Below are 15,606 nucleotides of genomic sequence, written 5' to 3' on the forward strand. Positions count from 1 at the left end.
GAACCTTGTTGAGAAATGCTATTTTCTTTCACCCCCTTCCACCCAGAGGTCAGAGGTCAAACAGACACTTTAGCAGGACAGCTGAAGGATGTCCAGCATACTTGCTGTCAAATATATATATATATATATATGTGTGTGTGTGTGTGTGTGTGTGTGTGTGTGTGTGTGTGTGTGTATCTATATATATATCTATATCTATATATTTATATCTATCTATCTATCTATCTATCTATCTATCTATATATATATATATATAGAATAGAATGTCTTTATTGTCACTGTACAATGTACAACGAAATTAAAAGTGCGATCCCTAATGGTAATCATCATATAGATAGATAGATACAACTAGCAAAGACATCTGTGTCATGCTCAGCACTTCTTTATGCTGGGTGTAACATAGGGCCCAGTGTGTATTTCCTCCACAATTCACTGGTGTCATGCAGAAACCTTGTATTTCCATTTTTCTTACATCCTTTATTTGTCCTGAAATCAGTAGTTGTTATTCTCAAACCAAATCACTGATGATGTAAATGTCTTTTCAAAAACTGCAACTGTAGAAAGACAAAACAGAGTATAACCAATATCTGTGTTTAGAGAGTCTGAAAAAAAGAACTGTGGGGAACACAGGTTTTCTCTTGGGACATTTACTGAACAACGCTCACTGCTAGTCCTTCCACAGTATTCTCCAGGGAAATTTTAGAATAGCTGTTTTCTGACTTTTCTCTGGGGACCCACAATTTCAAGATAACTTTTCTGTCAATCCAAAATACATTTGGTTGGCCACTTCCAATGAATCAGGTAAATGTATGCCACTAACTCAGAAGACTTATTCAATGTATCTATCATTGTGGGGACCTCATCCATCTATTGAGCAACTATAATACCCTTTGTTTGTTTTCTTTCCTTTGAGACTAGTTAAAAACCACTTTGGTCAAGCACTCTGCTGATACAATCAAACATATGGATTTTTAGCTGTAGACACGCTCTATGCAGTTGAGAACAGTTTAGTGCAAAAATTCATATTTGCTTTCATGAAAATGGCAATGAGGCAGATAAAAATGCAATGGCACCTAACACCAGAAACATTATGTAACTACTCCCTGGAGGGTTGGACTTCTGCTTGGAGTTGGGAGAGGGGCAGTGGGTGGCTACACCCTTATGATCAATGTGACAAATAATATCGTGTTGGATTTTGTTGGCCTGTGCCGGTGTTAATTTTGACATCCAGTATCGTAGTTGTAGTCTTTTGACTAATATGCATTTTTTTGTAAGTTTTACTCTTCTTAGTCATTTTTCACATTTTTTCCTCTGACAGTTCCTCATTAAGTTATCTGTTAGTGACCTTTACACATAAATTGATCCACATTCCTTATTATAGCTTCTAATTTGTATCTAGCTTTTGTTTTTATCCTGTACTTAATATCAAACATAGAGTTTGCCCATATATCTGTTCCCTTGGAAACTGAGGTCATGAGTTGTGTTTTCATTTGTCTGTTTCTGGCGTTTTCATCTCTTTTTATTTGTTACCAAAAATGTCATAGTTCATTGTAGTTTTTGTCAACAAAGTTGATTTCTGTTTAGATTTCATCCTTGACAACGTAGTGTTGATGAATACTTTTGGCCATACTTTTAGTCAACAAAATTATCTGTGCTGTTGTTGGAGAAACCTTCTGTTTGTGGCTGCTGCCATTTTAAATATTTAAACTCACAGGTTAATCGCACCACCCTCTGACACTCCAAGGCAGAACCACAGACAAGTGGTGGTGCATTATTTTGAAACTGTACAAGAGGAAGGTGCTCTATGCCCCCACCCCCTGCTGGGTAGGTCCTTAATTGGAAACAAGAGAAAACTCTATTGAGCCATCCATTGCAACATCCCTCACATAAGCCTCAGCTATAAACTCCTTATTTCAGGATCAGGGGAAGGGAGTGCTGATAGAGATGAAACGATGTGGTGACCTTCTTTACTTGACCGACCCTGGCGAGAGCAGTACATGCTGTCTTTGGCCTTTACACTCCACTGGTTTTATTGATCCATTCACAGCTGTGGCGATGATGATAGTAAAATTCACACCCAACATTGTGACCATAAAGTGGCCTAAGAGGAGAAGGTGCTTTTACTCATGAGAAGAACCAATTCTTAAGTTAATGAAAAGATGCTAGTAAGGAATTAATGAATGAATTAATTAATTAATGGATAAGTGGATGAATACAATAGATGATAATGATAGATAGATAGAGAGATGGATGGATAGATAGATAGGCTGCAACCTTTACTTTTAAATTTAGCCCCCTTTCCCTGTCCTAGTCCTCATCTGCTCTGCCTGTTGTTTGCTTTTTTCCTCTGTGTTGTTTTCCACTCCAGCAGATCCATCGAGCTACAGGGGCTGTTTGCCATTTGCCAAAAAAACTACACATCAAGCAAATTGCGTGGCAGGCTTTTTATGAGCTACACAACAGGGGGTGGAGGATGAGTTCAGAGTTTTTAAAAGGCATATACACATATTCACATGCACACATGCATCCACACACTCTCACTAGCAGGGAGCACTTTATCCTTGCCGATGGTCCCCACGGCCCAGGTATAACACCTAGCTCAGCTGTGCTTAAGGCGTAAAAAACATCCGCCTTTATCCCACTGTAATGTTCCAATTCTGATTTTATGGCGCCATAAACATATCGTGGGCCTAACGTAACAGTGTGATTGCTCTAAGTGGTCTATAGGGTTTTAAATGTGGACTGGATGTATGAAGGAGAGAATCACAGCATTAAGGAGAGATTTAGATGACTCTGCTAAACTGGAAGAACCAAGCTGGAAGGAAGGAGGAAGGAAAACAGGGGATAAGAGGAAGTACAGGAGGAAGGAAGGCAGGATGGGTGGAAGGACACAACAGCAACATTAAGGAGCGATTTAGATGCTTAAATGGAGGAACAAAACAAAAGAGAAGGAGGACTGGGATGGAAGAAGCAAAGAGAAAGAGACAGAAAGTGACTAAGGAAGGTTGTAGATAATCCAGCTAAACTGGAAGAATGGAGCTGGAAGGAAAGAAGGACACAGGGGGGAGATTAAGGGCTAGAAAGGGTTACAGGGGAGAGAGGAAGAAAAAAGGAATGAAAGAAGAAAGAGGTAGAAGCAAAGAACAAGGAGGAGAAGGACTGAAAAGAGGAATGGAGGAAGAGAAGCATAGAGAAAGAAAGTATGGAATAGGTAAGAGAGAGATGGAATGAACAATGTAAGTGAGGGCAGGGAGGAGTAAGAAAAAAGGGAGGACAGGAGAAAATAGCAAAAGATGAAAGGAGAGAGCACGGGGAAGATGAGGAAAGGCGGAACTGCATAAATGGAAGACAGCAAGGAATGGACGATGTATGGACGTACAACCATAACATCATGAAGGAATCTAAATGGAAGGAAGGGCATAAAGAGACAACCACAACATTAAAGATGTACAGATGGACATGACTCAGCAAAACTGGAGGAATAGAGCTGAGGTCCATAGGCAGTTATATACCGTATAGTGGAGCGCTGAGATGTCTCCTCAGTGTCTAAGACAGTTTTCATTATGTACTATACAATGCATGTTTGCACTGATATCAGCAGTAATAAGATCTTGAAAAACATAAAATCTACCCTCTTTTGTTTTAAAACTGCAAGAAGTGTCAACTAAGGATTTGGAATTCCTGAGAAAATCCTTGATTAATTCTCAACATTGATAAACATTAGGCCTATGTCATGATTAAAATGCCCTTCAACAGAGTTGTCATTTTTTATACAAAACATTTAAAACAAACCCTCAGTAACTATAATTAAAGGATACAAGTTCAATTTCACCTTCAGCAGCTAGCAAATAAAGCTGGCATCATTGTTTTGACATGATTTAAAATGGAGGCAGCACTGCTGTTGTTCTCTTCACGCTAATTGTTGAGTGTGAATCCATATTATGTTGTAGAGGACATAGAAATAATTAGATGCAGTGTGATGTAGGTGTTACTTTTTTCTAAATGGCTTTTGACTGCAGTTTGACTGGTTAAAATCTGTTTAGAATCTGCAGTGTGAGTCTTATAAGAACAGTAATATTATTCATTACTAATATTTATTTTCATTGCTTTTCTTTTCCTTTTTTCATACATTTTCTTTCTTAAAACAGTAATTTGTTGCACGTCAGTTCATTAGAAACATCCAAACCATCCTTTGATGATAAATAAACACAAGCATTTATGTCTTATCACTGATTCTTGGGAATTTGGATAAAACAGGTTTTAATTTTGAAAAAAAAGTGAGTTAAATTACAAAATCTGAAGGTATATCATCATAGGCCAAGGTCTTGGCTGTTCAGCAATGTACCGGTGCAACCTCCTCATTTTGCATTTTTTTCATAAAATAGGCGTTTTTCCAGTTATTAGGCTACTTTGTTTTTGTTAACACCGTCACTGTAATGTTTTTTTTTTTTTTTTTTATTTGAAAAACATATTTTTGTATTAAAGAGACTATTACTTTAATAACTCAACAGCACCAAAGAAACATATTGTAAGCATATTCATTTAAAACAAATATAACTGAATCTGATGGTGGTGACACTAATCTGATGGTGGTGACAGTTGCCTCATTACAACATACAAATCCAAAATTTATACCACTCAAGTCAATGGCTTCTTGCTTAACAACTTTATTTAACTATTTGGTACAAAAAATAACAATCCTGAGCACTGTTATAAGCATTTTTCAGACTTCAGTCATCACCGTCACACAGAAAACCTGACGGTGGTGACGTCTGACGGTGGTGACAAAAACCTGCTCTTTCACATGATAAGCATGAGTTGTTCACATTAGCCATCTTGTTTCCCCCCTGAAGCTACCTGCATCAGACCTCTTCTTAAAAAGTATACATTTATTCCATAATCTAATCTAATGTTTTTTATACAAAAGTGACGGTGTTGACATGTTATGGTTGTGACAGTAGCAGTGTCCAAAAACATGAAGAGATTTAAGAGAAAACAGCAAACTTCCAGGAGCCTGAGTGGTCTTGAAGCATGCAGTAGAGCTGAAGGTTTGAAAAGGGATCCTCAGGAATGTAATTGACTTTGTAGTTGTAGAGTTTTTTGTTTTTTAAATAAATATCTGACGGTGGTGATGAATATGTGGGACACATTTTGAGCAACCACAAAATAACAGTGAATATTGTTCAAAACTCATCGTTTGTAGTTTTTAATACATATTATGATGTACTCTTTCATGTGGTAAATATAGCTATTATTCAGGGAAATTATTACTTTTTGTTGTTTTAATCAAGTTGAAATGATTATCTCCTATCTGAGGACAACAGAAATAGCATTTTTCTTAGTGGGACATGATTTATCCAAATTCCCAAGAATCAGTGTTGTGTTCTCGTCATCCTTTTGCTCAATATAAGGTGATTACTCAGTGGGAATACAGCCACATGGAGAAAGTGCACTTTTCAGCCATTTTGCATCTAGTCTGTTTTGTGTGAGAAACAGTTTTGGGGAAAACTAACTGTCTTGTGGAGATGATTAAATTTTGGGGATATTTGACCCATAGTCTCATATTTAGACCACAAAAGTAACAAATTTTGAATGTATACTGTAATTTAATGACAGAAATTGAGATTGAAATGTGTTACTTTACTTGTCACTGGGAAGAATAATCATGTAATTTAGTACTGGAGCCTTTGCATGACTGAAACCACTACTTGTCCACTAGGTCTTGGTTAATATTGTACAGCCTGAGTCAGTGCAAACTTGTTCTCAGTAAGTCTTTGAGCAGGGTGTTATGAAAATGCAGTTTTAGATGACAGCTAGCTAAACCCTTGGGCTCAAAATCCCTGTTCCACCTCTGACTACAAGCTTGTTGGGCATTAGCTGTGGCATGCAGGGCCTTATGCATGGTAAAACAGAGATATGACGCTAGGTCCTGATAGTGTAATGTTTGCTGTCTGCCTTGAGACTCGGACCTATTAGCATGGCACTCTGCCATCTGCTGTGTAAGCCACATTAGCTTCGAGGTCAGCAAGTAATGGGGCAATCGTTGAGCTACCATTAATCCTCTTCACATTGTGCTTATAGACCCGTGATTCTTATCTGGTTTGGTTGGGCACTCATGTGCCTTACAGTGGGCCATGCTGCATTTTGACATTGTTAGATTAATTGTTTAGAAAATGAAGAAAGTTAAATTGAGCACATTGAAATCACTGAACGGATTTAAAACCTTTTCCTTGAGGTCAGGCCACATTAGACTGGCAACTGTACTGATGGTTTGACATACTTTATATTTTTTAATCATATGAAGTTTGGCAGTTAAATTGTTCATTCAGATGATGTGGTAATGAAGCTATATGCTAGCTTTTTAAAATTTCAGCTGCTTAGACATAGCAGCATTAGACATACAGTAACAGCCTGAGAGAGCTTTGTTAATCCATGTGCAACAAGGTGACTATAGCCAATTAAGCTAGGAGATAGCTGTTTATTTTGCCAGAGAGACAGTCAAGTAATTTGCATGCCCTCAGAGTTAGGATTAGCATTAAAGGTTGAGCAATGAGCAGCAAGTGTTGTAAGCTGTTAGCCACCAACGTCAAGTCTATTTAGGGTGGCAGGTCCATTCTGAAGTCAACAGCTGTTCACCTCTAAAAGATCAGATCTCGGCTGTCTCTGAGAAGCCAAATGTAAAGAAAAATATATGATAAGGCAGGATTATGCATCAAAAAGTGAAAACTGATTGTAGGGACATACAATTCAACACACTTACGAGAAATAAAATATAAATTAAAATAGAGCAAATTGGTGATATTAAACATCCACACAACCACAGCATGTATTAAGAGGTAACATATGAATGTGCAACATAAATAACATAAGCATTTGCAGATTTTCAGCTATTTCATTTTGACTCCACTTTGAACTAATTTTGCCAGATGTTTCTTTCTTTCATTATAACAAAATTGCCTTGAAAGTGACAGAACTGTAATCAGAACCATTGTAACCACAACTGTTAGACTTCTGATTTTAAATCATGATAAGACAAGGCAGAGCTTCAATAATTTTAAAAAGTGAAAAACTCAGTGCTAGTTTACACACTTGCCAGGTGCTAGCATCTCTGCATATTAAAACACTTGAAATTGGATGAATGTTGTACTCGCTGACAAAACCCTTCCAGGGAATCTGAGTGATGAAATGTGAAATGGAACATTCTGTCTTCCATTACAATGACACTGATGAAATGCCGGTTGACTAAACTCTTCAGACATGGCAGTTCAATCAGGGGAGACTAATTTGAGTGAACAAATTGAGAGACTTTGCTTAATAAAATGAAAAATTTATTGGTCATGAAAATATGTTTGGAAAGGCTCCGATGGATGGTAGTCATCATTCAATTAATGGGAGAGGAAGATTCTAATGAGAATGGAGAGAGGATTTCCCCCTGTGTAACCCTCTGCAGCCGTTGTTTTCGTGGTGGGGGTTGTACGACCGAACCGGAGCTGAAACGACAACACAAACACAAAATAAATGACGTGTATATACAGAAACTAGGTGAGTGAGAAGCAAAGATTGTGATTTGTTCTTTGGATGATGGACACTGACAGTCAGATGAGTTGACAGGTGGCTTCAGAAAGTAACTTTAAAAGGTGGTGCCTTAAGGAATTGGAAAAAATGAGTAAGCCTGTGGGAAATAGGACCAACTCAGGTAGGATATGAAGAGGCCACAAATAAAAGACTGATGTGGTAGAAGTTAAAGGAGTGAGGGAGTCTGTGAAATGGTGAAGGTGTTCTCACCAACTGAATGCACATTACATTTCAACAACAAGGACTTACTGAAAATCATGCAGTCTGTTAGCAACATCAGCCCATGGAGATGCTTCTCCTTTTTTCAGGCAGAACACGTTAATGTTTAATTACTTAATTATTGTTGGTATATCAGTGAGCCATTGAAGAACAGTGAATATTATTTAATCTCAGAGTGGGCTGAAGCTTATTCACTCAGTGTGTCACAGAAAAGCTGAAATGGAAAGCCGCTGAGCACAGGACACATCAGAGTTACTAAAGCCCTCCTCTCTTATCACACAGGTCCAGCTTGACCTGGGAGCACTGGTCTTGTCTGTTGGATCATTGCCATGACCGTTTTTTTTTTTTTTTGGAATAATGCAGATTTTTGCTGGCAGGCTTGCTCCAATATTTAATCAAGTGAAATGGCCTGAAATGGAACAATCTGGTATCAGAGTTCACTGTTCTGTGCATAGAGGCATTCATTTGTCTTGAGAAAAAAAGCTGAGAAAAACTAATGGAGATCATATTGGCCTCCAGGCTTTGTCCTGCCCCTAGTGAAGAAAGCTGGAGTTGATTAAGACACACACACACACACACACACACACACACACACACACACACACACACACACACACACACACACACACAATAAGGTTTTGCTTTCACCAGCATGTATTGCTGTATCAGTGATGAATATTGGCAGAAAGCCAGATGCAGTGACGACTACTGGGGAGAGCATGCTGCCTTGGGAGGAGATTAGTGCAGTGGAACCCACACATACACACATCCATGTGCACATATTACACACACAGACATGTGAGCACAAGTGTATACTCATAGATGCACGACCAGACATACATAAACACACACATACACACACCCTTTCTCTCTCTTTCTCTCTCTCTCTCTCACACACACACACACTTTCCTTCTCAGACTCTCTCTGTAAAGTGTAATAGAAGTGTAATGAAAATGAGACACACACACAGAGGCGCCCTGGGCTGAGGGCTTGGCAGAGCAGAGCAGATAGATTAGTGTAATAGCCTCGGCCAAGGCAATCATCTGCCTACTGTCGGGCCTCAAATACTGGCATCAAGATCCAACTCAGACACAAAGAAATTAGCCACAATGGATGGGTCGGGTTGGATGAGTTCACAGTGCTAACAGTTCACAGAGTAAAGAAATAATCAGCTTCAAATGAAAAATTTTGCATGCAAATGTATTTTGTTGAACTCGCCGGTACAACAGGCAAATCTGCCAAACATATTGTCAGTATCTTGAATGAATCTTGTATGTATGAATGTATGAATGGCTACAGCTTGGCTTTGAAACTGACAGTGAAAGCTCACGATGAGATGTGAACTTGGTTGTAGCATCTGATTAGATGGGTTGAGTGAGTGCAATGAATTGGTGTGCGTCCATTTATCTGTTCATCCATTTGTCACACAAATAACTTTCAAATGGATGATTGGCTCTCCATCACTTTTCATGTGAAGGTTGGTCATGAGCCAAGGAAAATGTAGCTAACTTTGTATATCATCATAGTTGATGATGATATGCTCATTTGTTATAAAACTTGAGTTACTGGAACACTTTCTGTTGATAGTATTTTTTCAGTATAGTACTATGACATAATTTATGACAGAACACAGAACACACTCCCTTTGATTGATGGAACATCATGTAATACTGACTTTGTTGATGGAACTCTGCCTTTAATTGATCAATCGCTTCATTAATAGAATATGCTGTCTGTTGATTGTATACTGTGTTGTGTTAATGGAATACTTTTGTTGAGGTAACGTGCCTTTTGATAATGGAACACTGATTTGTGTCAACGTCAAGTTTATTCATTTAGTGCATTTGAAAAAGTCAACAAGTTACCACCCAAGCACTTCACATTTCTATGACAAAAGAAAGAAAGAAAAAAAATCCCATAAAAATAAGTTAAGAGTATATGAAATATGGTCTGTTGTGGACACTGTCTGTATTGGTTTATTTTTGAGAGTGGGCATAGGAATGGCAATGAAGTGATGTTGTAAGTATTTGCATATAGAGCAGGGATGCAGTAACTGCTGGTTACTCAAGCTGCAATTTTAATGCCAGGTGTGACCTGCAATCTGTCTCAACTGAATCTACACACAATCTGGATATATGTGGATAGAAAACAGCAGGTCTGAACAGGATGTAACTGTGTCCATGTGCCATCTGACTGTTACTGTGTGTTCATTAGCCAGGGCTCGCTGCCATAAAGTTGAAATGATCGAAGACACAAAGGTAAAAGCTCACAGGGTCAAGAAATGTTCCAACTGTTCAACTGTTCCCTGAATATTCCTTGCTATTTACTCTCCCTCCCTCTCTCTCTCTCTCTCTCTCTCTCTCTCTCTCTTCTGCTCTTTTATCTCTCTTCCACACACACACTCACAGACGCACACACACACACATACACATAGTTTAAATATAAATGCATATCCCAGGGAGATATTAATGGGTTAGTAAACAGTGGTTTCTTTGTCTCAGAGTGTTTGAGCCTGCAAGTAATAGATGAACCCAGATTGTCTAGGTCACATTAATGAGTTTAATACACAAATATAGATTTTGACAAGAAAATTTAACTGTTTTAGCTGGTTATTGTGGACACAGACAAGCAAAGGAAGTCCAAGGCCACTGCGGTAATAGGGAGATTAATCTATGTCTGTATGTGTGTGTATGTATACAAGTTAGGATGCCTATGTGTGTGACATTTGCCCCTATCATTAACCGCGCACACCCCAATGTCACTTTATGTGTCCGACCAGAAGTAGTAGCTGTTTGTGTGCATGTGTGTGTGTGCGTATGTGTGCGCATCTTTGGTGGCCAAGGTTCACTGCTATAGTGATGAAAACATCAAGAGAAGCAAAGGGGAGAACACTCAGGGTCAGACAACGTTCAAACGGTCCCATTAGTATTCATGGGGTCACATAGACATTCACACACAGCCAAACACACACACACACACACACACACACACACACACAGACCCTTGTGCTGGTATTCTAGAGAGGGCACTCTTGTGGCTTGCATTTATTCCCCAGCCCTTAATACTAACCCCTTAATATCTAACCTTTACCTTTCCCCTAACCTTCACTAAACTCTTAACTGAAAACTAAACCTCTAACCCGGCCAAAATGGTCATTTGCTCCTCACCGTACAATAAAAGCTGCAAGCTCTGAGCTAGATGTCCCCCTTGATTTTAATGAGGAATTTGATTAGCATTTTAATGAGGAAGTCCAGGGAAGCTGACAAGCCATTTTAGGGAAACTGAAGGACGAATGTGCGAGCCTTTTTTCTGCAATGTGACAACTGTCTAGTGAAGAAAAATAACCTACTGAAACTCAAAGTGACAAAGTGCTGCTGTAATTGTCCAAAGGATATCCAGAATTATTCATCACAAGCTGGAGACTATTTCCTTTTTATGATTTACTGTGAAAACTGCCAAACATAAATGAATGTCTGAAATGCAGTAGTATTACCAGAATGCATAACAGGTTTCTAGTTCCATTGTTCCCTCTGTTCCTTATTTTTTATCCTTTGCCTCCTTCCTCTCTTCCCTCAACAATAGGTCTCCCTTCTTTTCTATTCTACTCTTGCTTTCCTCAGTAAACTAGCTTTCTGCTCTTATAATGTGTTCTTGAAATGGTCATGCTGAACTCTTTAAATGTTTATGTTGCAAATGGCAATACTCCCAGCTCTTATGCGCCATGCTAGTTATACTTTGAAGCCGTAAAAAACGTGGGGGACGTATATCCTTGTGATTGTTCATAAGTGCTCTCTACGTTCCATTGGTTTACAGTCATCATCACTTCAGAAAAGGGCAGTCTGCACCTCCTCCCCCCAAAAAAGCAAGTGAAAGTTCCTTGCTGTTTTTGAGTCCCTGGCCCCTTACAGTTGCAGTTTTGGCATTTAGCTGACACTCTTATCCAAAGCTACTTTCAGTGAGGGAGCAGGTAGGTTTGCTTTGCTCAAGGACACAGACTGTTGCATTGTTGTTTCTGGGAACTGAACCAGACATTTTCCAGTTACAGAACGATCCTTCTAACCACCACATCATCGCTCCCCATCCCCACTTAAACAATTTATATGTGGTGTTTGTAAAATCCTTGCAAGCACTGATGGCCTGGGCAAGGATATAAATCACTGATGGGATCTCTCTCTCCCTCTGTCTCTGTCTGTCTCTTCCTCCACAGAATGATTCCCCCGACAAGCAAGAACTTCCTGGTCAACAACCTGGCGGCAGGGACTCAGTACGATCTGTGCGTGCTGGCGATTTATGATGATGTCATCACCTCGCTGACGGCGACCCGCGTGGTGGGCTGTGTGCAGTTCACCACAGAATCGGAGTACATGAGGTGTCATTTCATGCAGTCGCAGTTCCTCGGCGGGACAATGATCATCATCATCGGCGGGATAATAGTGGCCTCGGTGCTCGTTTTCATCATCATACTGATGATTCGATACAAGGTGTGCCTGTCTGTCTTAATCTACTTTGGCCGGGAAGGGGAGCTGTTAAATGGGAGGAGAATTGACCTTATTTGCATGGCAACCATATATCCTCAAATCTAACTGGCTGGTTTGGGGGAAATTATGTCACCAAAAAAACAAGCAAATCAGAATCCATCCAGTTTATTTTGTCATTACTGGGTCTTATCAATCAAATAATTTAGAATCTTCAATTAGCATCAGTCCATCCATGCTTTAGCAGCCCTTAATGCCAGGGAGAAGCCAATCAGTAGCCTGTGGCTCAATAATAATGTATTAATAACTCCAAAAAGTCTTGTTAGATTCAAGCAACCCTGGAACATAATTTATCTAAAATTTCCTCACAATTCTTCAGTATCATACAACACACACACACACACACACACACACACACACACACCTTTAATAGTTGGTGTTTCTAGGTCAGCATCATAGAAGTTGCCCTCAATCTGGTCGGTGTATTCTTTGATTTGGACTCTATTTGGAGATTAATGGTTAATCTTGATTGCCATGGGAATACGGCAAAGTGGCTGCCATTTTGCATTTTACCTATCTGTATTTGTCTCTATTTCTCTGTCTGATGTATTCCAGTGTGTGTTTGTCATTTTACCAACTCAAGCTATGAGTGACAGTCCCAAATTACAAGACAACATGTCAAAGTCTCCCTCCCTCCCTCCCTCCCTCTGTCTTTTCTGCCAGGTGTGTAACCCTGGTGAGGGTGGCAAAGGCGTTTCATTGACGATGACCAACGTCCACTCGCAGACCAACGGGCAGCAGTCGCAAGGATGCACGGTGACTCCCAGCGCCTCCAAACACGGCTCAATTGGATTAGATGATCTCTCAGGAGGTGCGAAGAAAAGAAGCGGGGCAGGAGGGAAGCAGGACACGATGACTCACTCGTCCGATACGTCACTGCCTGATTGCTCCACAGCTACGTCGGTGCTCAGCCAGCCCTGGGCGGCCAGCAGTCCGACAGCGGCTGGGGATCGTGAAAAAGCCGGTGGAGAGAAAGCCGGGGAGAAAAGCTCTGTCATCGGGGAGAGAGGATCCATGAGTGGTGATCGTCCAGCAAGTGTAACATCGTCCACAGCCACTGGCTCGCTAAACAAGCCTAAGCGGAAGCCTGCTCCCGCTAAGCCTGGCACCGCCTCCTCCGCTGCTGCCGAAAATCTCCCCTCCCCCTCCCCTCGCCCGCCCTCCTCTTCCTCGGCTACCTCCTCTGCCCTTCTGTCCGCCACCCCGCTGGAGAACCTCAACACCAATCGCAACAACTCCACCTCTCTCAACCAAACCCCGCCTCCCTTCGCCCCTTCCCCTTTCTCCAGCCCGCTTTCCTCTCCCAGTCCGCTCCGCTTCAGAGAAACCCCAATCTTGCGCCGCACTTCCCGCCCCTCCTCCTCCACCAGGTACCAGACTCTCCCTGCTGAGGAGGGAGGGAGGAGCAGGGCGAGGAGGAGGTACTCACTCACAGAGGGAGGTTCAAAGACTCACTCCTCCCATCAAGGAGGAGGAGCACCCAAGTTAGGGCGCATGATGCGGAACAAAAGGAGCCAGTCGATGGGTGGGATGCTGCTCCCTAAAGATGGGGACAGAGACTCGGAAAAAGGGCAGTGTGGCTCTGACTGGATCTTAGAGAGCACCGTTTGAAAGAGTGAGACGGTGACCATGTTCAACTTTGGTTTATTTGTTATTGTTTATTCTTTATAGGTGTGTGAGTGTATGTCTGGGGTGAGTGTTATTTTGAACATTTGTTTATAAGTGTGTGCGAAGATGATGCGTGAGTTGCAGGTGTGCATTTGTGACTGAATGATTGTCTGAGAATGTATTCACGTGTGCTGTGTTTACTCCTGTATGCCTATGTATACGTATGCGACTGAATGAGTATTATGGAACAGAGTGCGTGTTTGTTGTTGCGGTGTAGGATGTGCGTCAGTGTGTGTGGCTGTGGTTAATATGAACATTTGTTTATAGATGTGTGAGGGTGATCGAGGGTGATATGTGAGACATTATCAGCGTGTGTTTGCGAATGAGAGCACAAGAATATGTTACAGAAGAGGAGGCCAACATAAAAATAAAAAAAAAAAAAAATGAGTTCTGAGATTAAACACAGAAATCTGAGAAAAAGCTGTCAGAATTCAGAGAAATAAGTCAAATACTTTATTGTTAGAAGTCTGAAATAAATCTCAGAATACATTTTTTTGAGTAGCCCTAATCCTCCTCTGTAACATGTGGACATGTCTTTCTCAAATTGTTTTTTTTAACCATCACTTTTCTCCATGATTGATTTTTTTCAGTTTACTATTTTGTTGTTTTTTCACTTAAACATTTTTTTTCCAGTCAGTCATTCAGCAGGTGGATAACCTGCCTTGTATGTCTTGTTGCGTCCACTTTATAGCACAAAAAACGAGAGAGAGGCCGTCCACGGGATTGCGCAGGGGCCACGTCCTTACCCAATTCACACACCCCCTCTCTGAAAACACCACAAAAAAGGGAATTATTACAGGAAAAAAGGAATAACAAACTATAAAAAAAAAACTGAAAAGCACACCATTGTACGTACACACCTACCAAAGTGTGTGTTCATGTGGCAAGAGAATAGCGGTCGGTGCCTTCTTTTGCACTAACGTTCTTGCAGTCCTCCTTTCTGACAGATGGGATTCTAGGACTCCACGCTCAACGAACAAGGCATTAGGATGGAGGAGAGAAATAAAGAAAGATATTTCACACATAGCCTTTCTTACCTATTGAGGAAAAGCAGACACGTCTTGACATATAGACAGACTCAAACTGAGACAAAAATAAGAGACAAAAGCTACAACAAACGTATACAGACTCTCTTGGACCTCTTATGAAATTGATATTTTTTAAAGGAAGAAAAAAAAAGAAACTTGCGAGCTTTTCACTGGCATTGGTATACAGCAACGTATGTTGGTCACAAGCTCCTGGGAAGCTTCTGTACAGAAAAAGACAACATGTACTGTGTTGTTATGTTGTGTAAAATAAAAAAATGGATAAAACGAAAGATGGAAATGTGGCCGGTGTGTTTTATGTGTGGAATGCAGTGTAAAAGTATGAACTTCCCTAAAATGGGGACACTCAGGTACGGTGCTAAGATGTCAAAAATATGTGTCTGTATTGGAAAGGAAAATGCAGTTGCTAACTTTCTGCCCTTATTTATTAAGAATGAAGATCCTGTGAAATCAGCACTGATAACTGGGGCTGTGCAATATGCTGATATATATTGTGCGATGGTAGAAAAACGTGAATTACAATCGTTTCAATTTTTTTTTTTTTTTTTCCTAAAGGCAATGG

The 15,606-nt window shown here is 40.4% G+C and overlaps 1 protein-coding gene across 2 annotated transcripts in view; it reads left to right on the forward strand.

Moving 5' to 3' along the window:
• Nucleotides 1–15,324, forward strand: part of lrfn5a (leucine rich repeat and fibronectin type III domain containing 5a) — a 112,989-nt gene extending 97,665 nt beyond the window's left edge. For both annotated transcript variants that reach the window (XM_030045184.1, XM_030045186.1), the window contains exons 9-10: nucleotides 12,003–12,276; nucleotides 12,994–15,324. In XM_030045184.1, the coding sequence (XP_029901044.1) occupies nucleotides 12,003–12,276; nucleotides 12,994–13,941 (1,222 nt within the window). In that variant the 3' untranslated portion in view covers nucleotides 13,942–15,324. The remainder of the gene's footprint in view (nucleotides 1–12,002; nucleotides 12,277–12,993) is intronic.
• The last annotated feature ends 282 nt before the right edge of the window (nucleotides 15,325–15,606 follow it).

This window comes from Myripristis murdjan, chromosome 22 (assembly GCF_902150065.1).
Source record: "Myripristis murdjan chromosome 22, fMyrMur1.1, whole genome shotgun sequence".
Lineage (NCBI taxonomy): Eukaryota > Metazoa > Chordata > Actinopteri > Holocentriformes > Holocentridae > Myripristis > Myripristis murdjan.